Source organism: Ovis aries, chromosome 21 (genome assembly GCF_016772045.2).
Source record: "Ovis aries strain OAR_USU_Benz2616 breed Rambouillet chromosome 21, ARS-UI_Ramb_v3.0, whole genome shotgun sequence".
Lineage (NCBI taxonomy): Eukaryota > Metazoa > Chordata > Mammalia > Artiodactyla > Bovidae > Ovis > Ovis aries.
The window spans coordinates 45,404,708-45,430,061 of NC_056074.1; the positions used below are offsets into that span (position 1 = coordinate 45,404,708).

The 25,354-nt window shown below is 61.5% G+C and overlaps 1 protein-coding gene across 9 annotated transcripts in view; it reads right to left on the reverse strand.

Moving 5' to 3' along the window:
- The window catches only part of KCNQ1 (potassium voltage-gated channel subfamily Q member 1), a 380,920-nt gene that overhangs the window by 265,645 nt on the left and 89,921 nt on the right, over positions 1-25,354 (reverse strand). For 8 of the 9 annotated variants that reach the window (XM_060404142.1, XM_042237885.1, XM_027959847.2 and 5 more), the window contains exons 3-10: positions 16,375-16,501; positions 15,860-15,938; positions 15,175-15,271; positions 14,468-14,608; positions 7,170-7,280; positions 6,818-6,913; positions 4,821-4,943; positions 3,783-3,927 (exon numbers count right to left, since the gene is read on the reverse strand). In XM_060404142.1, coding sequence (XP_060260125.1) covers positions 3,783-3,927; positions 4,821-4,943; positions 6,818-6,913; positions 7,170-7,280; positions 14,468-14,608; positions 15,175-15,271; positions 15,860-15,938; positions 16,375-16,501 — 919 coding nt within the window. The remainder of the gene's footprint in view (positions 1-3,782; positions 3,928-4,820; positions 4,944-6,817; positions 6,914-7,169; positions 7,281-14,467; positions 14,609-15,174; positions 15,272-15,859; positions 15,939-16,374; positions 16,502-25,354) is intronic. The other variant, XM_042237886.1, reaches the window with a different exon arrangement.

Below are 25,354 nucleotides of genomic sequence, written 5' to 3' on the forward strand. Positions count from 1 at the left end.
TGAGGCAGGAACTGGCAGCTGCGGCTCCACATGAACAAGAGGAACCAAGAGCCAAGGGCGGACACGGACAGAGCACCACAAAGCCCGGGCAAACGCTCGCACTGGCCGGCGGCAGGGACAGCAGCCGCCTGCCGCGGCTGTCTTCCTAGAATGAAAGCGGTGGGCGCGCTCACACTCGCTCTTACAGGGCCCATGACACAGGTTGTCTGGGAAGCCCCACACCTATACACCAGCCGCACGCAGGTCCTGCTGTGATTCACTGGGTCGCCCCTCTAGACCAGTGTCCCCTTAACCAGAGTCCAGAGGAACCCACCGATACAAAACGTCCACAGTCGCCACCTCCGCCCACAGCCCCACGAGGAGCCGAGCATCAGAGAGGCCACTGCAAACAGAATAGGACTCTTCCATGAGCGCAGCTGATGGTGTTCCAGGACAGATAGGGTGGGATCAGCACATTTAAGGGGCTCAAAGCCGTGACGTCACACACGAGGAAGATACAGGATGCTAAGACCAAGCAGATGAGACCCTCACGTGAGGACACACGGGAGAGAAAGAACAGGTGGAAACTGAGACACGGGTGAGGGGCTGGGAGACCAGACAGCGGTCGCTGAGGGCACAGGGACAGGCGGCGGCAGATTCGGCGAGGAGCGCTGCCCGGGAGGGTCGCGCAGACACTTCCAGGAGAGACCAGGCCAGTCAGGGCAGGCGGCAGCCTGTGACCCGGCAGGGCCAATCTTCCCCTCGATGAAAGACGCAAACCCTCAGAGTCAGGGGTCACAGCACCTCATCATGAAACTACAGAACACCAAAGTCAAAGAGAAGGGGTTTAAGGTCATCAGAAGAGAGGATGGGTCGCCTACAGAAGATGGCCAGCTCAAGAGGGCACACCAGCTGGGAGCTGGCGGCGGACTTCCAGCCTCCTACAGTGGAGAAGAATATGACAGAGAATCTATATCCATGTATAACTGACTCTCTTGTTGTGTGCCTGGTACATTGTACATCAACTGTGTTTCAATTTAAAAATTTTTGTTTACTTAAAGAAAATACAGATCTCAACCTGTATGGTTCTAGCAAGCTGGACCATGGTTCAAGAGCAAAAGTGAAATACAGAAATCTCAGACAAGCGGAAACCGAGTAGGCCGTCGACAGACGGTCCCGGAAGACAGCACCGGCTTCAGGAAGAAGGAAATTCAACTCCAACTGAGACACAGACAACTGGCCAATCTGTCAGCAAATACGAGCCTCCACTGTCAACAAAGAGCCGCTACTGCCGAGGACGGGCTACAAAGTCAAAATGCAAACATGGCGCGGCAGGCCACAAAGCAGGAGGTGCTGGCGTGAGAGCCCATCCAGCCCGCCGCTCGCTGCTCAGGGAGGTGGAGGCACAGGAGGCAGGCAGCCAGGCCCTGGCCAGTTCCGGGCGGGGCTCACATGGCCTCCACGCCTGGGAAGGCAAGAGGCTGGACTCAGCAGGGGGAGACAGCGTGAGCGGAAGCCGAAACCCCTGGAGCAGGCAAGGCCTCTGTGTGTCGCTGCGGTCCTTCCACAGAACAGGCACGTGGGCTCCCGCCCTTCATTCTCTGAAATTCTGTCTGAAGTCCTTGTGATGGGAGCAGATAGCTCTGTTCACCCAGAGACTTCACGCTGCCCCCAGCTCTGCCGATACCCGGGGAACCCCCGAGGCTGCAGGTCCCCCCTCCAGCTGGTTTCTGCCTCCTCTCCCCATCCCCCCACCACGACACTGCAAGCTCCCAGCTGACCTGCCCCCAAGTCCTGCCCACGGGTCCTGACCAAGTCCTGCTCGCCGCTCCACAGGTGCCACCCCAGGAAATCCCGCAGGGCACAAGTCCTGCCCGCCGCTCCACGGGTGCCACCCCAGGAAATCCCGCAGGGCACAAGTCCTGCCCACCGCTCCATGGGTGCCACCCCAGGAAATCCCGCAGGGCACAGGGCTGACTGTGGCCGCTCCTGCTCCACGGCCTTCTGCCATCTGGCCCGCCCAGCACCTGCGGGCTCCGGTCACAACTCAGGCCCAGGGCCACCAGCCTGGCCAAGGTCACAGATGGGAAGAGACCCCGCACGTGGGGAGCCCACAGCAAGGAGGCGGGGGAGCCGTGGGAAAAGCCACGCCCAGGTCGCCATGGAGAGGAGCAGCCAGCCCCTGAACACCTCTGTCCAAGACAGTCCTACTGCTTGCCAGGCCCTTCCTTGGCCCTGCAGACGGGGCCACCACCCGGGGATTAGAGCAGATTCGACAGGGCGGCCGTGCCTAGGGCCCCGGGGTCCCAGAGCCACAGGACAGGAGCCCAAGCAGCCGCCAGCTGGAGACAGAGAGCCCTGCCTACGGCGGGGAGAGGCATGCGAGGGGACGCTCTGTGGGCAGCGCGGCAGGCAGGTAACACCCTGGGCGGGCTGGCGCCGTGGGCAGGGCTGGGGGTGCGTGCTGCTGGCAGGCGCTGTGTGTGGAGCAGAGAGGTTCAAGTCAGGGTCCAGCGTGGAAGTGGGGTGCAGCCTAGCGGGTGGTGCCCAGTATTGGGAGTGGGGCTGTGGGCCTGTCCCTGTGACAGCGTCTACCCCGGCGGCGCACCCCTGCTCCCACCCCAGGGCTCCCCAGAGCCGCCAGGCGGGCGCGTCAGGGATCCCTCGGGCGGGGGCATTCTGCATCCCTGGGGCCCGGCCGACAGCTCAGGCTCTAGAAATCCGGCGGGTCTGGGCTGGGCAGACTTATCTCATTGGCAGGGAAGGAGAAAGCCCTCCTTGCGAGGCCATTCCACAGAAAGCGCCTGACTCCCGGCCCTGGCCCCTCATTAACATTCCGCAGGCAGCACGGAGGACTCCACAACGCCGCATGGGCTGAATGGACGCCGCGTTTCGGGGGCTCCCTGTTCAGCCAACAGCGAGCATGGCTCCGCCCTGTGCCGACCTGAGCATTAGCATTCGCAGAAAGCCCCCATCTGCAAGGCAACAATGGTCCTGCCCCAGATCCGGATGGCGGGCACAATCGTCCTTTGTGCCCACGGCAGTGGGCAGGCGGGTGGCGCATCCCAGGGGCCCGACAGTATGTGAGGAGACCCCGGGCACCCAGGCTGGGTCTTGCACACCCAGCTTCCCAAAGAGGAAGCCCACAGACAGCCTCAGGAGCGCCAAGGGGCCGTGGCTCCTCCCAGAGCACCCCCCGCCCTCCACAGGCTGTGCCCAGACACGGAGGATGCGTCACGGGCTAGCCATCCACAAACCTGGCAGATGGGGCGCCAGGCACCCACCAGCACCACACGGGCTCGGCCCCCTCAGCCACGCCTGAGGCAGTGGCACCGCCCTCAGCCCCTGACACACTGGCACATCCAGGTGCTGGCCGGAACCCTGGGGGTCCCGGGAAGAGGGGAGAGGCGGACACGGAGGAGACAGAGAGCAGAGGCGCAGAGCTGAGCAGGGGCCAGCCGCGGGCGCACACAGGCTGGCTTAGGACCCTCAGCCCCACTCCCCCGGGACAGGGGTCCACGTGAACCATTGGCCCCTCCTCTCTGCCAGGCCTGGGCGCCAGGCATATAGCACGGCCGAGGCAGGGCCTGGCTCCCAGAAACCCAGAGCCCAGTGCAGAACAGGGCAGGACTTCCACGAGCGACGGGCCCGCTCTGACGGAGCAGGCGTGGCAGTGCCAGCTGTCCCCAGGACGAGAGCAACTGGCCGGGGACGTGAGGCTGCCCCGACCCCCCAGGCCCCGGCAGCCCTGCTCAGAGCTGAGGGAGGGCCTGCCCCCTCCACTGCAAGCGGGGGCTCCTCACCAGCGCTGTCGTAGCCGTCTACCGAGATGGGTTCGGGCCTGCGGTCCTCCAACACGGGCTCGCAGGTGATGTGGGGGACCGAAAGTGCCTTCTCTCCTGGGCTCACACCATTGTCCTTGTCCAGTTTGAACTTTTTCTTCTTTACCTAGAAAACCAGACGAGAGGAAGTGGTCAGGTCCTGGGCGTCCCCTGCCGGGGCCCTCTGCTGACCCCCGACCACCGGTGGCAACACCCTCTGGGCACCTGCCAGGGCCGGGCTCCGGGACTCTCGCACACTGGCAGGGGGTGCTGCAGCGTGGGGTGCTGCCAGCGGCCCCCTGGGAGCTCACAGCCTTGGGGGCAGGCAGACAGAAACTAGAAACAGCAAGCAGACAGGAACGCCCCAGGGCAGGGGACAATGCGGGCTGTGGCCAGCGGGGCTGAGAGCGTGGGGCAGCGGGGTGCACAGGCTGAGGGCCAGAGGGCGCGCCTCTGAGGTGGTGACTGGGAGGAAGTGAGCGAGCCAGCCCCGCTGGGGTCTGGGAGAAGTGCTGGCAGAGGAAACGGCGGGTGCAGAGGCTTCGCAGGCAGCCAGCGCCTGGGAGACCGCATCTCTCCAGGGCGGTGTGGGTGCGGGCCGGAGGGAGGCCGCTGCTGGGCCGGTCACCCTGCACTCTCGGGACTCACGCCCAAGCCTGCCTCAGCTCCCTTATACCGAGACCCCCAAGGCCCTCTTCTCTGAGCCAGGCAGCCACGGCCACCCTGCCGCTCACCTGCCCGGCACAGACAGCCCAACACCCAGGCCCTGTGGAGAACACCCCGCCGGCAGGGCAGGCCAGGATCCAGCCGGGCCTCTCCCCATGGTGCTTCCTCTGGACCTGCCCAGTGCTGGCCTTGGTGTGGCCAGTCCCGGGGCCAGACCTGGGCCACTTGGATGGTGGGAGCCCAGCACGGCGCACACTGCCAGTGCCCATGCCGACGTGGCTACACTGGACTGAAGGATCAGGGACAAATCCTGACCGTGACGTGGCCTCCCCCCAATTGCAACACGGCAGTTACCATGGCTGACTTCTTGGGCTTGGGGCTGGGGGACAGCAGGGCGTGGTTCCGGGATGGCTTCCGGACATAGATCTTCCAGGTGGAGGAATCTGGGTTCTCCGCTGCGTAGCACCGCCAGGCTGTCTGAAACCAGCGGGAGGGGCAGCCGTTACCCGCAGGCCCACGCTAACTGCAGCCACACTGCCTGCTGGGCCCCTCTGCTGCCTGAGCCTCAGGGCCTCTTGCCCACCAGCCCCTTCCTGAGGCTCGGGGTCCGCCCTCACCTCCCCAGGCGGTGCACACGCTCAGACAGCACAAAGCCTGTGAACCCCAGTCCCTCTGTGTCCACCCCCAGGGACGCCGTGGTGGGGCACTCACAGGGAGCGCCAAGGGGCAGGGCCTCGGGCCGGCAGAAGCAGGACTGAGTGCCCAGGAGGCAGCGCCACCCACCAGGAACCCCCAGTTTCTGGGAACCTCCAGATGGCATGTGGGTGAAGGTCTCAGGCCTAGAGACACCCCTGGCAGCTGCCACGCTGGGTGACCTGGAGGAAAGGGGTTGTTGGGGATGAGGAGGGCAGCCAGGAGCTCGTAGGAGGACGCACCCTGATGGCCTCAGCACTGCTGGCCGCGGGAGCCAGGGAGACGCGGTAGGGACACGCTCCTGGGCAGTGATGCCCCTGCAACCGGAGCCGGGTGCCACGCCCCGGCCCCCCAGGCAGGGGTGGACTTCCAGCTGCCCCTCACCCCCCTCCAGGCCTCTCCCGTCTCCTGGGAGGTGTGCGCGAGGCTGCACACCCACCGCTCGGGGAGTCCACTAACCCAGCCCTGCAGGCAGGCCATTTGCTGCCTGATTTACGGTCTCCCCGAGAGAGGCTGTGGGGCCAGAAAACCAGCTGCAGGGCCCGAGCCCCCGGCCCGAGGGCCGCTGCCTCCACTTCCTTCCTGTCCAGGGTTAGCATCCAGCCCCAGACGGTGGTTCCGGACAGGCTCCAGAGGGACAGAGCAGAGGCCCCCCGCTGAGCTGCAGCTGCCGCTGCAGCCCCTGGGGCCCTTCAGCTCTGGGGGCCCAGGCCACCCTGGTGGGCACAGGGGCCCGAGTCCAGGCTGACATAAGACGACGGCCCTGCTCCCGGCCCCCGCCAGGCCACGCTGCCTACAGCCCCAGGCGCTCCTGCGGCTCCCAGGCTCTGGGTGGACACTCGGGACGCCACAGTCTGCCAGTGGTCCCTGTGCCCAGGCTTCACTGGCGCTGAGAGGCCTGCCCCACGCTCCAGGCTGTCCTTGGAGCCCACATCCAGGGGCTTAGGGCCGCCTGCCTCTGGGACCTGCCTCTCCCCACTTCTGTTGGGCTTGGAGTCTTGTCACAGAAGCCTGAGGTGGGGGCTACAAGGGGCCTTGGGGCAGTTGCAGCCCCCGACCCACCCCCAAAGGCCCGGCGCTCTGAGCCCCGGCCCTGTGGGGACGCAAGCCTCTGGGAGGTAAAGGTAGGCCCAGAAAGTGGCCCGCGCTCTTGGGTTAGCCGGGAGGACTGAGGCCCTGACTGCTGCACAGGCAGGCCCTGACCCCCTGGGGGACGGCCCCCTGCTGACTCCCGCCCCCCTCCCAGACCTGCCCCCACGCAGAAGAGGCTGAGGACAGACACTCAGGGGGCCGCTGCGGCCGGAGGCCACAGGTCCAGAGGAGTGGGCACAGCGGGAGTGGCCAGGCCGCCTCCTCATCCCCGAGCCTGGCCCACAGGACAGGGGCAGCTGGGCTCCCCAGCACCGTGCCTCCCACCAGCCGGCAGGCATCATCCCACAACTCCCGGGACAGGGGTTACACTGGGCAGGCGAGTCCGTGCCGTGGCCTGCCGCCCTTCCACCCTTCAGAGGGTCCATGGGCGAGGGTCCAGCTGCACTGGGGGCCGAGGGCCACGCCCGGCTCCCCGAGCAGACATGTGTGTGTTCCCCTGCCCTTGCCCTGCCTGGTGGGCCGGTGGCCAGACGCCCTTGCCGAGGCCACGGGGGCGGGGCCGCCACCTGGATGAGCGAGGCTGCCGCCGGGATCTGCCTGTTGAAGTGCTTCTGTCTCTGCTTCTGCTGGACCTTCAGGGCGAAGCCGGAGCCGAGAATCCCCTGGAAGGACAGAAGGCAGGCTCACGCCCTGCAGATGCGGGAGCGGGCAGCAGGCGCGCTGGGCGCCCTGGGCCCGGCTCCGCGCTGCAGGCCCCGCAGACCAGGCCAGTGCCTCCAGAGAGCCTGCGCCTGGCGAGCAAGCTGGGGGTCTGAGTGGGCCACCTCTGGGTGTCTGCTCACAGGGTGGCCACCACCCCCACCAGCCTCCAGAGCGGAGGGGCCGTGGAGACGCCGCACCAACCCTGAGCACACCTACCGCCGGGAGCGCAAAGAAGGAGATGGCGAAGACGGAGAAGCAGGAGGCGATGGTCTTCCCCACCCACGTCTGCGGCACCTTGTCCCCGTAGCCGATGGTGGTGACCGTGACCTGTGGGCAGGAGGACAGCAGGCGGCGGTCAGCCCCAGAACCTCAGGACGGGCGTCCGTCCAGCCAGAAGCCCCTCCACCCGAGACCTGCTGCGTGCAGAGGCCAGGGAGAGAGCCCTGCACCGATGGGCTGGGCAGCTCGGAGGCCAGAGCCCCAGCCCACAGGGTCTGGAGCCCAAACTTAATGCTGCAAAGGAAGCAAGTTCACGGCGTGTGCACGGGAGCTCGGCCTCCCTACACCACCCCCGCCCCGTGCCAAGGAGGCCCACCACCCAGGAGGCCAGGAGCCCCCCCACCCCTGAGGCCCACCCTCCACAGAGAGCCTGGCCACAGATGGCATGCTGCTTCCAGATGCCAGCCCAGGCACCAGATGCTCTACGTGCCCTTTTTTCTGGGAGAACCAGATGAGCGGTCTTCTCCATGGGGGTAGGGGGCTGTCCATCCAAGGCATGTGCTGGGACAGCGGGGTGGGGGCTGCTGCCCCTCGTGTCCCCCATCCCGCTGCAGGCTCGCCTGCTGCTGGCATCTGAGGCTGGCTCCCAGGGCCTCGGGACTCATCCTGGCTGTGCCTGCCGGCGCCAGAGCCTGGGCCGTGGACTGCCTTCTTGGTTTTTGAGGACTCAGCTCTGAGCCTGGCAAGGGACCCATGGTGCCCAGAGCCCCAGCTCGTCCCATCAGCACACGCACCCAGCCCTGTGACGGGTGGCTGGGCCTCCCCTAAGTCAGACCCCCTGAGCTAGGCTGCTCCATGAGCTCTGCAGAAGGGTCCGCACGTGTCCACACAGATGGAGACCAGCATAGTTGTCCACATGGAGACGGGTACACGCAACGGCTTGGAAGCCCAGGGCAGAGGCAAGAGGCCCCGGGAAGCAAGAGTGACCGAGAGTCTGGGCTCAGGGGTTGGGTGAGGACCGCAGTGTGGGAGGCCAGGTGTCCCCCACCCCCTGGTGCAAGGCACGCTCTGGGCTCCTCAGACCCTGTCACAGACCTCCTTTGTCAAGTTAACGACATCCTTCCAGCTCTCGGAGGAAACGGCCCATCCCCGCAGAGCTGTTTGTTTTTCCTGAATTCACAGACACAAGCAGCTTAGGAATGGGCTGTTTACAGCCTGTGTGCTCGCCCCCGATGGCAGGCGATCTGGAATGCCGAGCTGCACGTCCCCTGGGCACAGACCCGGGGAGGCGCCTCGGCCGGGGTCTCTCCTCTGGGGCTGGAGACCCCAGAGGGCCTGCCCGTCCCCCCAAAACACAGCACGGTGTCACTCCATTTCCTCTTTTCTAAAGCCGCCTCCTGGATGCCAGCGGGCTGTGGGGGAAGCAGAAGGCCCAGCTTAGGAGCCCGGCTCCACTGGGGACGTGGTCAGCCTGCCGCCACCCCACAGACCATGGCCATTTGTCCAGGGCGGGAAGGGGCGGCCAGGAGCGGGGGCGAGGACAGAAGCGGGCCCACGGTGCTCAGACCAGGGGTGCAGCGTGGTCCAGCCAACGTGCAGCCGCACCGTGAGCTCCAGACCATCTGACGGGGTCTCACCACTGCTGGATGAGCGGGCTGGCACCAAACCAGGGGTGTACATCCCTGGCTCCTTGCTGTGATGTCGGGGTAGGGGGGGCAGAGGACAAACCCAAGGCCAGAGGCTGCTGCGCTGGGGGTCCAGGCCTCGCCCAGCCTCAGGGAGGAGGCTGGAAAGATGCAATCAGGGAGAGGATGGCCCTGGGGGAGGAGAGGTGCAGAGAGAGGGGCTGGGGGAGCGGCAGGACTGTCTCAGAGAGGCAAAAGGTAGGTGCAGTGGTCCCGAGGCCCAGCGCCGGTCAATGTGGGGCTACCCCCAGAGACCCCAACCTGTCTTGGGGGGACGGCGGCCAGCATGTGAGGAGCCCACCCAGCCAGGCTTGCAAACTCGAGCTGAAAACAAAAGCAAATGCATAGCCCCAAACAAGCCCGCTTCCCTTCTGAGGGAAGTCATATATAAACGCACAGAGGCCCACGCAGGCCCAGGGCTCCTCATCACGCGAGCACCCCTTCTCCCTCCCAGAAACCAGCCTGTGATCACCATGGCCGAGAAGGCGCAGGGGTTGGGGCGCCGTGGGGCCAGCACTGCAAGGGTGGAGGCAGGTCCTCTCTCCCTCCTTTGGGGGCACAAGGGAGCCCCACACAGCCCCTGGCAGGATGCCGTGAACCCTTGGGCCCTGCCCAGGCCACATCCACCCCTCGGCGGGGCCAGGCCCACAGCCCCTCAGCAGAGGCCCTGGACTCTGCCCCGGGCACCCAGCATAGACATCTCCTCCTCAGCGGCCCTTCCTGCCTCCCGGGGATCACGGTATGAGGACCACAGCTGACTGCAACAAACCACGGCCATCCGCAACCAAGTCTCCGAGCGCGTGCGGCCCGGGCGGCTGACCCCTGCAGGCCCCAGTTGCCCCACACACACACTGCCCCAGGGACGTGCTGGTGGGAGAACCAGCCGGGTCAAGAGGCCCTGTCATCCAAGGGACTTCTCTGAAGCAGTGGGAAAAAGGGCCTCCTTCCTGGGATCATGGCCTCTCAGGGAGCTGGCCCTCAGAGGCAGATTTGCTGCCACCTCATTTTACAGATGGGGAAACTGAAAAGGTCACAGCTCTGCCCTGGCCCCAGGGCTGGCTGCCTGGTGTGCCCGGGGCCACCCGCACCTGCTGCCAGCCTTGAGGGGTCAGGAAGGACCCGCACGCTTAGGGGCATAAACACACACAGGCATACGCGACGTGTGGTCTGCGGGGAGTGGGACCCTCAGGACCAGCAGGGCTGAGGGGCGTGATGGACCTCGGCGGCCACGGACACTCGAGTGTGAATCAGCTGGGGACAGTCACTGCCTGGCATCCGGCTTGTGGGGCCGCCAGGAGAACCTTGAGCAGTAACGGTCCCTGAAATGCACAACCAGCCTTTGCTGAGCCCTCACTGGGCACCAGGGGCTCAAACTGTAAAAAATCTGCCTGCAATGCAGGAGACCCGGGTTCAATCCCTGGGTCGGGAAGGTCCCCTTGAGAAGGAAATGGCAACCCCCTCCAGTATTCTCGCCTGGAGAAATCCAAGGACAGAGGAGCCTGGTGGGCTACAGTTCACTGGGTCACAAAGAGTCAAGCACGACTGAGCGACTCAACCACACCCTGGGCACCGCAGGCTCTCCGAGCTCTCGCTGACAGCCCTCCACCCGCTCTCGGAAGTGGGCACCCACCTTACACCCAGCGCAGCCCAGGGTCACTCGGCAGGTCAGCGTGGCTCCACCCCAGTTCCTGGCAGGGTCACCCCACTGCTTCCTGTTTGCCTGTCTTCCTGATGCTGACCATGCTTCTTTCACTCGAGCTGAAGCCGGAAAGTTCTTTCTCCAGATGACAAGGGCTGAACCCCACCCCAGAGGAAACCAGGCCTGAACACCACCCTCACTGGGCCTGCCGAGTCCACATAAGAAACCATCCCGGACAGTAAGGACGGAGAGACAGACCTGCCCTGTGGACCCCTACTCATCCCGCAAAATCCAGCCGTGAAGACCCTTCTCTGGCTGAGCTCTCAGCGCCCACGGTCTCAGTCGCATACGTGACCGACGACAGGTGCAGGAGGGACTCAGAGCTGGCGGTGGCCTGGGGTCCTGGGGACCCTCCCATCAAAGCTGCAGCGCACTCTCACCTTTGCACGGAGTCCAGGCAGGGGAGGAGCCCTGGATGCTGCGGGGGGTAGGCGTGGCCCACTGCCCCCTGGGCCCAGTTCCCCAACTCCAGATGAGAGCCTGACATGGGCCCCCACACTGGGCGCTATCGACAGACCTTGCCTGTGAATGCCTGGGGGCCCTGTCCTCACCCAGCCCCCCATGCGGCCCCCAGACCCGTTGGCCTCACCCGGCCAGGACACAGTCCGGCCAGGACACAGTCCGGCCTGGGAAGTAGAACTTTCTGGAGCCAAGGAACTGGAGTCAGACTCAGTTTTAAACGGCGGTGGAACGCAGGGCGGCTTCCACCCTTTTCACTCCCAATTCTAAATTTAGATGCAGGGGTAAACAGAGCCTGGCAACCTCCGGATCTTAGAGACCCCCGGGCGCTAAACAGAGAAGCCCGTGTTTGCAAAAGCTGCTTTTCCCTCCACTCAAACTTTAATACAAACAAACGCATTTTGTTCCAAGGGCAGAGAAGAAAGTCTTAAATCCTCCCCGACACCTCAGCAGCCAGGCATGGGGCGCCACACTGGGAGGGGGTGGGGAGCTCTCACCCCCGTGTTGGCGCCCCACCCAGGGCGGGAGGAGTGGAGGCGACCCCGGCCTGGAAACCGAGGCTCAGTGAGCAGAGGGACCAACTGGTGAGCCCACCTGGGACAGTGCTGTCCGCGGCAGAGGAGCGTCCCCCAGCGTCCATGTGCCCCTGGGCCCTCGGAACACAGGCCTGTTTGGAAAAAGGGTCTTTGTCGATGCGACTGGGTTAATGACCTTTAGAGGAGACGGTCCTGAGCTCCCGAGTGGGCCCTGCACCCGCCGACCGGCGTCCCCACAGGAGACAGAAGGTGCGGCCACAGGCCCCGGAGTACCTGGGCCTCCGAGGCTGGGAGAGGCAGGAAGGACCCTCCCCCGGAGATTCAGGAGGCAGCCAGCCTCAGTCTCGATTTCCGGTCTCCAGAGGCGAGAGCAAGCACCGTGCTGGTGGTTCACCTGGCTGTGGGCGCCCCGTGGGCCCCAGGCAGAACCGACCGCTTCCCAGGCGCATCCAACCATCCGGCCAAGCCTGGTGCTGAGGGTGCCGGGGCACCTTCAGGCTGCCCAGTGGGTCCACACGCGGCCCTGGCAGGCTTCCCCCAGCCCGCTCCTACACCCGGCTCTGCAGAGAAAGCGCAGCGCAGGGCCCGTCCCACGGCCCAGACACCCAACCGCAGGGTCTCTCTCCCGCGTCCAGCCAGAGGAGCTGGTCTGGTGCGATGCCGTGTGCCCCTGGGGGGCAGCCTAACTGGTCAGCAGGCCTTGCCACGTGTGCCAGGTCCCCGAGAGCAGCACAGCCTGAAGGCAGGCCCTGGGCCGTCCACCCCCGGTGGGGAGCCTCAGGGTGCGAGCTGGGCTCACTGCCCTGGTGGCCCATGGCAATGCCACACAGGGGGAGGGCCGTCTGGCCCCAAAGCCCCCCGCGGGCGGTCCCGCTTGCATGTCCTGATTGCTTGTCCAGGACCTGCCAGGGGCACAGCCCAAACTTGAGCCCGGCCTGCTCCGCCCGCCTGAACAGCTGCAGGGGCGCCACCACTGCAAATGGGGGTCGTCTGCCCAGAGCCGGGCAGCGGGGGCGCTGAGCCCGCAGGAACAATGGCCAGGCTGGGCCTGCGGCGGCCAGGCCGGGGCCGCAGCTGACGGCGAGGCCGGGGCACCGGTGCCAAGCTGGGCACAAAGGGGCCATTTTCCCGGCTGGCGGGCGGATGTTTGCACAGGTGTGTGCGCGGGAGCAGGGCTCACAGGGGCCAGGCTGGGGGCAGCTCTGAGGGAGAGGCCAGGAAGACGGGCGGGCAGGGAGGCCGGGGCCGGGCACTGCTTACCAGCTGAGCCCCCCCACTGCGCCGTCTGGCCCTGGGGATCCTCACGGCCCCGGGTTGTGTGTCCCTCCACAGGCCCTGCCTATTACCAGAAAGTGACCCCTCCCCTGCTGGAGCAGGGGACGAGGTGCCCTCCCTCCAAACCTGCTGGGGGGCCAGCCACACCCCGGCCCGCAGGCGGCATCAGAGCAGGTCAGCATGTCCTCACCTTCCTGGGGCAGCCTGGCAATGTTGGAAGCTTCCAGAAAAAAAATGCTGACTTGGCCAACATGAGGAGCCCCAGCCTCGGCCTCTCAAGGGTGGGGATGGAGACGTGAGCAACTTCCTGCCCCACCCGGAGCAGTAGGGACAGGCCTCTCCCCGGAGGGTGGGGGCCCTGAGCAGAGGCTGACTCCCCCACCCCGCCACCATTCTGAAAGGAAACAGGTCGGAGGTGGACACGGTCGGGGCCCAGCTCAGCCTGGACCTGCGGTTCTGTGGAGCCGGCGCTGCCCCCAGGCCTCAGCCCCACCCCGTGGGTGCAGCCTGCAACCCCCTCCTCTCCCAGGCTGAGCGGGCCTGGATGTCAGCCACCCAGCCCCTGACTCAAAGGGGCTCCATCAGCTACCCTTGCCCTTGGGCATCTCATACCCGGGCTGGCATCATGTGCTCTGTGGCTTGGGCTGCTCTGGGTGCTCCCGGGCACTGGGCCCCCTAGACGCTCCTGGGCACTGGGTCCAGTGCACCCTGAGGAGGAGGGAGGAGGGCCAAGCCCGGCTGATGCCCCAGAGATGGCGCCACTCTCCCGCCTGCCCTCCACAGCCAGGGTCTGTCCAGGCCACCAGGACCCCACACATGCTGCTCCCAGGCCAGTAAGCTGCTGACCACTCTGTGACTGAAGGAGAGCCTAGGATCTGTCTTCCCACAAGGCCCAAGTGGAGGGTTGTTGAGGGGCATCCTCTGCGCCCTGAGGTCCCACGCCAGTGACGCTGGGTTCCTGTTATGACCAGGCCCCAGGGTGGGGTAAGGCACAGCTCAGATACCCTGGCCCTGGCTGAGGCACCCGCAGCCACCCACGGCCAGGCCAAGCGCCACCCCTGCCCCCCAGAGCAGAACCCGGGGTCCCTGCATTCTGCCCCAGCCGTGGCCAGCGGCAGACACGCGGGCCGGGTGCCCTGTCAGGATGGGGGAGCTCGCTGCTTTCTCCCGAGGCCCCCGGCCTGGTGTGGTGGGCTCTGGCAGCCACCTGATGATGAGCTCCTGAGTGCAGGGACACTGAGGGGCCTGGCGCTGAGCCTCACAGAGGTGGGCCTTGGGGTGGCAGGGGTCTTGGGGTAGGAATGGGGATGGACGGCGCTGAAGGGCCCGGTCCAGGGCTGGGGGAGTAGCTGGCACCGCCTGCGGCCACATCCCCAGTGGGTGCACACTCGCCTTCCATCCCGTCAGACTTCCCTGTGCAAAAGCAGGCTCACAGGTAGAAACGTCAAGGGCGCCACGGCAGTGATGGCTGGGCTCCGGGCGCCCAGTGTGGGGTCCAGCCGCCTGCCCAACGACCTGCCTGCACACAGGCTTCAAGCCCTCGGGGGGCGGGTCTCGAGGGTCCAGGGAGACACACTGCCCCCACCACCTGCCCGGGCCCGGGCTGTGCAGTGATCTCACGGCACAGAGGTGCCAACTTACCACTCCCCACCACAGGGCATCCGCGTAGCTGCCGAACTCAACCTGGCCCGACTCGTTGACAGCATCCTTCTCGGCCAGGTACACGAAGTAGGATGAGAAGATGAGGCCCAGGAAGCCGATGTACAGGGTGGTGATGAGCTCCTGGGGACAGGTGGGGAGGGCGCTTGGTCAGCCAGCGCCCGTGGGCCCTACAGATGCCCCCCCGGACAGACAGCACGTGTGGGGGTGGCCAGCTCCAACCATCACCCGGAAGTTCCACATTAAAAGCCAGTGTGTCTGACAGGCAGGCATCAGGCTTGGAAAATAACCTAGGTTCCCCAACTTGTCAACGGCGAGGTTGGGTCTCCCCGTCTGGGAGTGAGGCCAGTGCCCCGGCCCACCCACCTGGCTCTCTCTCCCGCAGGACCTCGGGGAGATGCAGGACAGGCCCCACGCAGGGGTTCAGGCCGGTCCCCATCCTGCCTTCACAGGGCTGCTCGGGGTTTGCACAGGCTCAGATTTCTGGGCATCCTGATGCTTCTCCCACAGTACATGTCCCTTTTTCCACCTCCCCGAGCGCCTCCTGTCCCAGCTTGAGGGAACGAGGGCACACCGCCTGCCTGGCCAGCCAGGGGCTCCGGCCCCCGGGTTGGGGGTGGGGTGGGATGGTCCAGCTGGCTCGGGCCGAGGCTGCGCTGGGGTCCCGTGCGCCCCTCCCGACCACGCACCTGGCGGTGGATGAAGACCACGGAGCCCAGCAGCCTCCAGGTGCCCCCCTGGCGGTCGACGTGCAGCATCCGCAGGATCTGCAGGAAGCGGATGCCCCTGCGGAGGACAGGCCCCTGTGGGCGCCAGGCGGCCCCGTGCCCCCGCCCCACCCGTCGACGCCACCCGTCCATGCCACCCTCCCCCTTCCTGCGGAGGACAGGCCCCTGTGAGCGCCGGGAAGCCCCGCCCCCGCCCCACCCTCCACGCCACCCTCCCCCTTCCTACAGAGGACAGGCCCCTGTGGGCGCCAGGCGGCCCCGCCCCCGCCCCCACCCGTCCACGCCACCCTCCCACGCCACCCTCCCCCTTCCTGCGGAGGACAGGCCCCTGTGGGCGCCAGGCGGCCCTGCGCCCCCGCCCCATGCCGCGTGGCCCTCCCCCTTCCCAGGCACAGCGTCAGGGCGGGGCTGCACACAGGCCTGGAGCCAAACCCGCACATTCCTCAATTCCCTGGGCGGCAGGATGGCCTTCTGGGGGGCAGCTCCAGGATCACCCCAGTTTACAGATCAGCAGACTGAGGCCCCCATACCTTGGGGTCCCAGCCTGTGTCCTAGAGGCTGGTGCTTGCACTTGACTCAGTGTGGGCCCAGAGCCCAAACCCCAGCACCCACACCTCAACACCACCAGGTCCGCAGCCCCACCTACCTGATGGCCGAGGTGGCAAACACCTGCCCTTTGGAGCCCACGCAGAGGACCACCATGGAGGCCACCACCACGATGAGGTCTGGTGGGGACAGAGCTACCATCACCAGCCAGGCAGCTGGACACCAGCAGAGGCTGGCAGTCAGTGGGACAGGGCCCCATGAGGGGGAGGCTGGGCCCCCATCCAAGCACGTGTCGAGGCCACCCGACGCCTCCTGCCCAGCCCTGGCTCATCGGCCGCTGAGGGCAGTGGACACTCCTGTTGTGCTGAGCGTGACCAGACCCCCCGCCCTGCCCCGTCAGCAGCTTCTGGGAGCAGAAGACCTGGCCGCTGATGGGGGGACCTGGAAAGTCACCCTGCTGGCCTTGGGTTCCAACCCCATCACAGCTGGAGGAGGCTGGCGCTCTCTCAGCCCTCAGGGGGACTCCGCCTGGCGGTGTGTGTGATGGGGGTCTACCTGCCCAGCCTGTGTCTGGAAACCTTGGGGTGTACCTTCTAGGGGCCAGACGTGACTCACCAATGATGGAAATGGGCTTCCGGGCAAAGCGCAGCCGGCCCCAGATGCCCACGTACTTGCTGCGGCAGCCAGCCGACCAGAGGCGGACCACATACTCCGTCCCGAAGAACACGACCAGGACGATCTCCTGCGGAGGCAGGGCACGTGAGTTCACCTGGCAGCCACACCCGGGGGCAGGCGCCACGCCAGGAGCCTCTGCTGAGACGCGTGGGGGGAGCAGGCGGCCTGGGCCCCCATCTGCTGCATTGTCCACCTGGACAGGCTGGCTGCCCAAGCCCAGGTCCACCACTGCACTCAGTACCATAGAGAAAAGGTGAAACATTATGACCGAGTGCGCTTTACACCCAGAATGCAAGGTCAGTTCAACATATGAAGACCAACCAATACAATACATCACGTTGACAGAACGGAGGGAAAAAAAAAATCACATGATCTCCTGATCACAAAAGACGAAAAAAAAAAAAGCACTTTATACAATTCAGCACCCTTTCACGATAAAAACTGTAATTCAACTAGGCACGGAAGGAACCTGCCACTGGATAATGAAAGCCATATATGAAAACCCCACAGTGAACACCGCATCCACAGAGAAAGGCTGGAAGTGTTTCCCCTAAGATCAGAACCAAGACAAGGGTGCCCGCTCTCACCGTGTCTATTCAATACCGTACTGAAGTCCCAGCCAGAGCTGCTGGGGAATAAATAAAAGACTTGCAAACTGGAAAGGAAGAAGTCAAATTATCTCTGTTCACAGACAATATGATCCTAGATATAGAAAGCCCTAGAGATTTCATGCAAAAAAAACCTGTTAGATCTAATAAATGAATCCAGCAGAATAGGATACAAAAGTGAAACTGTTAGTCACTCAGCCGTATCAGTCTTTGTGACCCCATGGAATACAGCCCACCAGACTCCTCTGTCCATAGAATTCTCCAGGCAAGAATGCTGGAGCGGGTAGCCATTCCCTTCTTCAGAGGATCTTCCCCACCCAGGGATGGAACTTGGGTCTCCCTTACTGCAGGCGGGTTCTTCAGCATCTGAGCTACCGGTGAAGTCAATCACAAAAGTCTTTGCAAACCATGAACAGTGTGGAAAGAACACATAAGACAATTCCATTTACACTAGCAGAAAAAAAAAGGACTCTAAGGAGGCGGAGACTTGTACAACAAAAACTGAAAGATTGTTTCAAGAAATGAAAGATGACAAATAAATGGAAATACGTGTTCATGGACTGGACGACTTAATACAGTTAAGAGGTGGAATGGCAAGCCACTTCAGTATTCTTGCCTTGAGAACCCCATGAACAATATGAAAAGGCAAAATGATAGGATACCGAAAGAGGAACTCCCCAGGTCATTAGGTGCCCAGTATGCTACTGGAGATCAGTGGAGAAATAACTCCAGAAAGAATGAAGGGATGGAGCCAAAGCAAAAACAATACCCAGTTGTGGATGTGACTGGTGATAGAAGCCAGATCCGATGCTGTAAAGAGCAATATTGCATAGGAACCTGGAATGTCAGGTCCATGAATCAAGGCAAATTGGAAGTGGTCAAACAAGAGATGGCAAGAGTGAACATCGACATTCTAGGAATCAGCGAACTAAAATGGACTGGAATGAATGAATTTAACTCAAGTGACCATCATATCTACTACTGTGGGCAGGAATCCCTCAGAAGAAATGGAGCAGCCATCATGGCCAACAAAAGAGTCTGAAATGTAGTACTTGGATGCAATCTCAAAAATGACAGAATGATCTCTGTTCGTCTCCAAGGCAAACCATTCAATATCACGGTAATCCAAGTCTATGCCCCAACCAGCAACACTGAAGAAACTGAAGTTGAACGGTTTTATGAAGACTTACAAGACCTTTTAGAACTAACACTCAAAAAAGATGTCCTTTTCATTATAGGGGACTGGAATGCAAAAGTAGGAAGTCAAGAAACACCTGGAGTAACAGGCAAATTTGGCCTTGGAATGCGGAATGAAGCAGGGCAAAGACTAAGAGTTTTGCCAAGAAAATGCACTGGTCATAGCAAACACCCTCTTCCAACAACACAAGAGAAGACTCTACACATGGACATCACCAGATGGTCAACACCAAAATCAGATTGATTATATTCTTTGCAGCCAAAGATGGAGAAGCTCTATACAGTCAACAAAAACAAGACCGGGAGCTGACTGTGGCTCAGATCATGAACTCCTTATTGCCAAATTCAGACTCAAATTAAAGAAAGCAGGGAAAACCGCTAGACCATTCAGGTATGACCTAAGTCAAATCCCTTATGATTATACAGTGGAAGTGAGAAATAGATTTAAGGGCCTAGATCTGATACACAGAGTGCCTGATGAACTATGGACTGCGGTTTGTGACATTGTACAGGAGACAGGGATCAAGACCATCCCCATGGAAAAGAAATGCAAAAAAGCAAAATGGCTGTCTGGGGAGGCCTTACAAATAGCTGTGACAAGAAGAGAGGCAAAAAGCAAAGGAGAAAAGGAAAGACATAAGCATCTGAATGCAGAGTTCCAAAGAATAGCAAGAAGAGATAAGAAAGCCTTCTTCAACGATCAATGCAAAGAAATAGAGGAAAAGAACAGAATGGGAAAGACTAGAGATCTCTTCAAGAAAATTAGAGATACCAAGGGAACGTTTCATGCAAAGATGGGCTCAATAAAGGACAGAATGGTATGGACCTAACAGAAGCAGAAGATATTAAGAAGAGGTGGCAAGAATACACAGAAGAACTGTACAAAAAAGATCTTCATGACCCAGATAATCATGATGATGTGATCACTAATCTAGAGCCAGACATCTTGGAAAGTAAAGTCAAGTGGGCCTTAGAAAGCATCACTATGAACAAAGCTAGTGGAGGTGATGGAATTCCAGTGGAGCTGTTTCAAATCCTGAAAGATGATGCTGTGAAAGTGCTGCACTCAATATGCCAGCAAATTTGGAAAACTCAGCAGTGGCCACAGGACTGGAAAAGGTCAGTTTTCATTCCAATTCCAAAGAAAGGCAATGCCAAAGAATGCTCAAACTACCACACAATTGCACTCATCTCACATGCTAGTAAAGTAATGCTCCAAATTCTCCAAGTCAGGCTTCAGCAATATGTGAACCGTGAACTTCCAGATGTTCAAGCTGGTTTTAGAAAAAGCAGAGGAAACAGAGATTAAATTGCCATCATCCGCTGGATCATGGAAAAAGCAAGAGAGTTCCAGAAAAACATCTATTTCTGCTTTATTGACTGTGTCAAAGCCTTTGACTGTGTGGATCACAATAAACTGTGGCAAATTCTGAGAGAGATGGGAATACCAGACCACCTGACCTGCTTCTTGAGAAATCTGTATGCAGGTCAGAAAGCAACAGTTAGAACTGAACATGGAACAACAGACTGGTTCCAAATAGGAAAGGGAGTACGTCAAGGCTGTATATTGTCACCCTGCTTATTTAACTTATATGCAGAGTACATCATGAGAAACGCTGGACTGGAAGAAACACAAGCTGGAATCAAGATTGCCGGGAGAAATATCAATCACCTCAGATATGCAGATGACACCACCCTTACGGCAGAAAGTGAAGAGGAACTAAAAAGCCTCTTGATGAAAGTGAAAGAGGAGAGGGAAAAAGTTGGCTTAAAGCTCAAGATTCAGAAAACGAAGATCATGGCATTTGGTCCCATCACTTCATGGGAAATAGATGGGGAAACAGTGGAAACAGTGTCAGACTTTATTTTGGGGGGCTCCAAAATCACTGCAGATGGTGACTGCAGCCATGAAATTAAAAGACGATTACTCCTTGGAAGAAAAGTTATGACCAACCTAGATAGTACGTTCAAAAGCAGAGACATTACTTTTGCCGACTAAGGTCCGTCTAGTCAAGGCTATGGTTTTTCCTGCGGTCATGTATGGATGTGAGAGTTGGACTGTGAAGAAGGCTGAGTGCCGAAGAATTGATGCGTTTGAGCTGTGGTGTTGGAGAAGACTCTTGAGAGTCCCTTGGACTGCAAGGAGATCCAACCAGTCCATTCTGAAGGAGATCAGCCCTGGGATTTCTTTGGAAGGAATGATGCTGAAGCTGAAACTCCAGTACTTTGGCCTCCTCATGCGAAGAGCTGACTCATTGGAAAAGACTCTGATGCTGGGAGGGATTGGGGGCAGGAAGAGAAGGGGATGACCGAGAATGAGATGGCTGGATGGCATCACGGACTCGATGGACGTGAGTTTGAGTGAACTCCGGGAGATGGTGATGAACAGGGAGGCCTGGCGTGCTGCGATTCATGGGGTCGCAAAGAGTCAGACACGACTGGGCAACTGAACTGAGCTGAACTGAACTGAAGAGGTCAATATGACTCAACAACTCAAAGTGATCCATAGATTCAATGCCATGCCTCTCAAAACCCTGAAGACTTCCCCCCTCACCCCCCAGAAATAGCCATCTTAAATGCAAAAGAAATGCTAAGGGGCTCTGAATAGTCAGAGCGAGATGCGGGGAGCCAAACAATGGACTGTTCCTCGGCCTCGTGAAGGAAGGAAGTTCTGAGAAGCCACCTCGGACGGGCCTGAGGAGGCTGTCTGCAGGTGTTCTCCTGCTCCGTCCTGCCCCCGGGGGCCCAGCCCTGTCAGAGCATTCGGCTCCCACAGGTAAGGGCACAGGCCGGGGTCCCACGCCCGGCCTCGCCTGTCCCCCCCAGGGAGCCGCGGTGGAGGGTGCTTCCCAGGGCTCCACAGTTTGAGTGGCATACAGCTCCCAGTGTGTGTTTAGGGCACGCTCGGGGTGTGCTGGGAGAAAAGGTGGGAAAGCGTACTGCCTTCCTTTTGTGAAAAAGTTTCTGGCGGGCAAGTTTGAGTTGGTCAGGGTGGGGTGTGAACTCCTGGGGGCACCTGCGACGGTGGAGCTCGAGGGAGTGTGGATGTGCGCAGGCCCCGTGGCCTTGGGGCCTGGAGGATGGCTGAGTCCACCAGGGCGGGGGCCACGTTTCACGGGCCTGGTAGCCCTGGACCTGGATCTGCTGAACGAAGGAATGAGCAGCCTGGGGCACCCTGAGACAAGGGCTTTGTCTTGTACGTGTGTTTCCCAAGATTCCGGCCCAGCTGGTCCTAAGAGAGTGTGATGAGTGGACGGTGGCCGAAGAGGCCCCAGCAGTGCACGGAGGCGGGTGTGGACGGTCCAGCTCTGTGTTTGCCCATCATGACAAGGACCACAGAGCTGCCACCACCAGGTCCCCAAAGCTGAGACGCCAGTAAATCCTGCAGAGGAGGGGGCCATGGGCCCACCGATGGCCCCAAGGGGACGGACAGAGCCCCCCCAATAAGCAGTTCCCAGAGCCTGTACCCCAGCTCTGCAAATTCACACACCATCGGGCTGATCAACCACAAATGAGGTTTTTCTCTTATTTTGATGCATGTTTTTAATCACTTAAATACATTCTTCAGCCACGTCCTAAGTATATTCAATGCAGTAGAAGTCTTAGGACTTTAGGAAAAGAGCTTACGACATTCAGATGAAGAAGCGCCTCCTGGGAGGCTGCTGGGGTGCTCCCCACACCTCCCTCCACTTGATTATCCTAGCCTCGCACTCAGAGCTACCCGGGCCCTCCTGGGGCTGGCGGGCTCAGGCTGCAGCACTCCTCCTTTGGAGTGAGGTGTAGGAATAATTTAAAACAAGGCTAATCCCCAAATCCTGTTTGAGTCTGGAATGCAGCTGGAGGCTGGGCTGGTTGCTGGGGGCCCTCACTCTGTCACCGTGAGCCCGAGACCCAGCTGCAGCGCTCGTCAAAGTGGCGCCACCAGCGCACTGGGCAGGGGAGAGCCTGGGGCAGTGGGCACACACGTGCCCTGGGGTGAGAGGCTCTCCATGCTGCCGGCCCTGGGTGCTGGGCAGGGCAGCACCCAGGGCAAAGCTGGGACCCCAGGACTGGGCACTGCACACTGGACCCAGAGCCTCCCCATGGTCCAGGACCCCAGGACTGGGCGCTGCACACTGGACCCAGAGCCTCCCCATGGTCCAGGACCCCAGGACTGGGCGCTGCACACTGGGACCCAGGGCCTCCCTGTGGCCTGGGCCATCACCATCTCTTGGAGCCCCCTGTTCACTGACCCAGGTGCCAGGAGAGCAGACAGGCGGGCCTGAAGCTGTGGCTGGGCAGGGGCTCTGGTCCCAGCCACCCTGGGCCGGGGGCTGCTCCGGAGCTTTGACTGGGCTTGACTGTCCATTTGTGGAGGCTCGAGGCGAGTGGGCCAGGGCTTGCAGGAGGGCTGACCCCACGTCATCCTGTGGCATCACCTCTGAGTCAGGGGACCCCCCACCCAATGCCAAGAGGCCCAGGGTAGGGCAGGGACAACTCCTCTCGGATCCAGTGAGTCCAGCCTCTAGTGTCAGCAATCAGACCCAGAGGATGACCCCTCCCCTGCCCAGCCGCCCTCCTCGCCCTGGGCTTTCTCCACCCTGGGCAGAGGCAGGCCCGCGGCTCAGCTGTCTCTGCAGACCAGGACTCGCATGGGCCTACAGCAGCCGCAGAGGCCTCCGGCTCCCCCAGGGCCTGGCAACAGCCGACCCCTCCCCCACCCGCTCCTCAAGCCCCTGACCTGGCCCCCGATGCCCATACGTCCATAAGGAGGGTCAGGCTCCCCTGGGCCTCCCAGAGCCTCCCATTGGCTCGAGGCCCCCGCCCCGCCCCCGGCCCCCAGGGCTCAGCATTTGGCTCCTCCCTGCCTCCCGCCCCCCTTCCCAGTCTAGCCCAGGCGCCCGCCCTGCCCCCCACAGCCCCCCAGCACACCTGACTCCTCCACTGATAGCAGAGGCGGCGCCGAGGCCCCAGCCGCGGCCCCACGTGGGGCCCGTGTGCCCGGATGTGAGCAGAGGTCAAGGAGGCAGCCCTGAGCTCCGTCCTGCAGACGGGGGAGGGGCGTCCCCCTGCCAGGGACCTCTGCCAAGACCGCCGCCACCGGAGGCGCAAGGGCCCTCTCCCACCCCCTCCCACCCGCCACCATCCCTCAGACACAGCAAGGTCGCCTCCCAGCTGCGGGCAGCCTCACGGACCAGAGGCCTCTGAGCAGCTGGGCACTGGGACCAGGGCTCAGACCTGCAACTCCACGCGTGCGGGAGCAAGCCAGGCAGGGAGACTTGGGGGCTCTGAGCAGCCAGGCAGCCCCCCAGGGGGAGGCGATGCCCTCCTGCTGTGCAGCAGGTCTGGGCCCCCGTGTGCATCGCGGGCGATGGGTGTGGAGAGGCCACTGGCAGTGACTATTTGCAAAATTTAACTTTATTTCTAAAATCAAGTTCCTAAGCAACCACTCAATTAAAAATCAGTAAAGAAGGAATCAGCTCAGATGGTAAAGAATCCAACTGCAATGCAGGAGAGACAGGAAGATCGTCTGGAGAAGGGAATGGCTACCCACTCCAGTATTCTTGCCTGGAGAATCCCATGGACGGAGGAGCCTGGTGGGCCACAGTCCATGGTGTTGCAAAGAGTCGGACATGACTGAGAGACTCACTCTGCTAAAGAAGGCATTTCTCTAGAGAAGACGTACAAATGGTCACCCAGAGCATCCAAAGATGTTCATCAGGAAGCTATGAAGCCACAGTGAGGCACCCACACCCATCAGGTCAGCAGCTATCAGAGAAACTGAGTGAATGTTGGTGCGGGCGTGGAGCAACTGGAGCCTGGTGCACGCTGGTGGGAACGCACGATGGCGCAGCCACCGAGGAAAGCAGGATGGAGGGTCCTTGAAAATCAAAAATAGAACACGTTCGGCAATCCCACTCCTGGACGGATCCTCCAAACAATGGAGAAAGAAGAAGAAAACGGGAAGTCGGAGCTCAAAGATGTTTGCACACCCGTGTTCACTGCAGCCAGAAGGTGGAAGCGACCCGCATGCCCCCCGCCCCGCCCCCAGCAGAACCACACTCAGCCTTAAAAGGAAGGAAACGCTGACAGGACTGGGATGTGGATGAACCTCGGGGACACTGCGCTCAGTGACATACACCAGACACAGAAGGACAAATCCTGCGTGATCCTACTCACAGGAGGTCTCTGAGGGGTCACATCCAGAGAGACAGGAAGTCGATGGTGGGGCCAGGGGCTGGGGGGGGGGGCGGGGAACGGGGTGGCTAATGGGGTAGAGTCTCTGGAAAGATAGGGACCTTCTGGAGGCGGATGGTGTGATGTTTCAACTGTGCACTTAAAAATGGTTAAGATAGTAACTGTACATGTTGCTACAATGCTAATAAAAATAAAGCCTATCCGTGGTTGTCAGGGGCTGGGGGTGGGGGGTGGGGACAAACAGGAGCCACTGCTGATGGGTGAGGACAAAGGCCTGAAACAAGACGGAGGTGGTCAGGGCACAACACTGCTAACAAGATAAACGCATTTGGAAACAGTGGCCTGCATGATTCACGTGTTTTTCCATGACACAAACGTCCCCAAGTCCCTGTGGCTCTGCTCTCAGGCCTTCGCCTGGACCTTCGGCAGCCCTGGAGCCCCTGGCTCTGAATCTTTATGGCACATGTGTTAGTTCAGCTTTAAAAGAGCAGACGGAGCTCAGCCATTGTGTGCAAACGCCACGCAGGCACAGCCAAGACCCTGGAGGAGGACGTGGGGGAAAGCGAAGTGCGGAGGTCGGGCCCCCGCTGGACACGGGTGGGTCTGAGTCCAAGCCTCTGTGCCAGTTGGGCAGGGGGCGCTGGTCTGGGGACCCACGCACTCTGCCTGAGCAGGCCCTGCCAGGGGGCAGCCGGATGCCGGGACCCCCGGACTCGACCGTGATACCAGTAACGGGCATGGCCCACGCCCACCAACGGGGTTTCGGGGGTGACGAGAGTCGAGATAAAGGTTCAGCGACGCAGATGCTTATCTGGCTTTTCCAGCTCCAGTCCACAGAGGAGGGAAGACGGATTCCTCGGGCGTTTCGTAATCGCCGTGGCTCCACTGCTCCCCATGAGAGGGGTGAAGGTCCACGCGGCTGTCTTATCTGTCGCTTG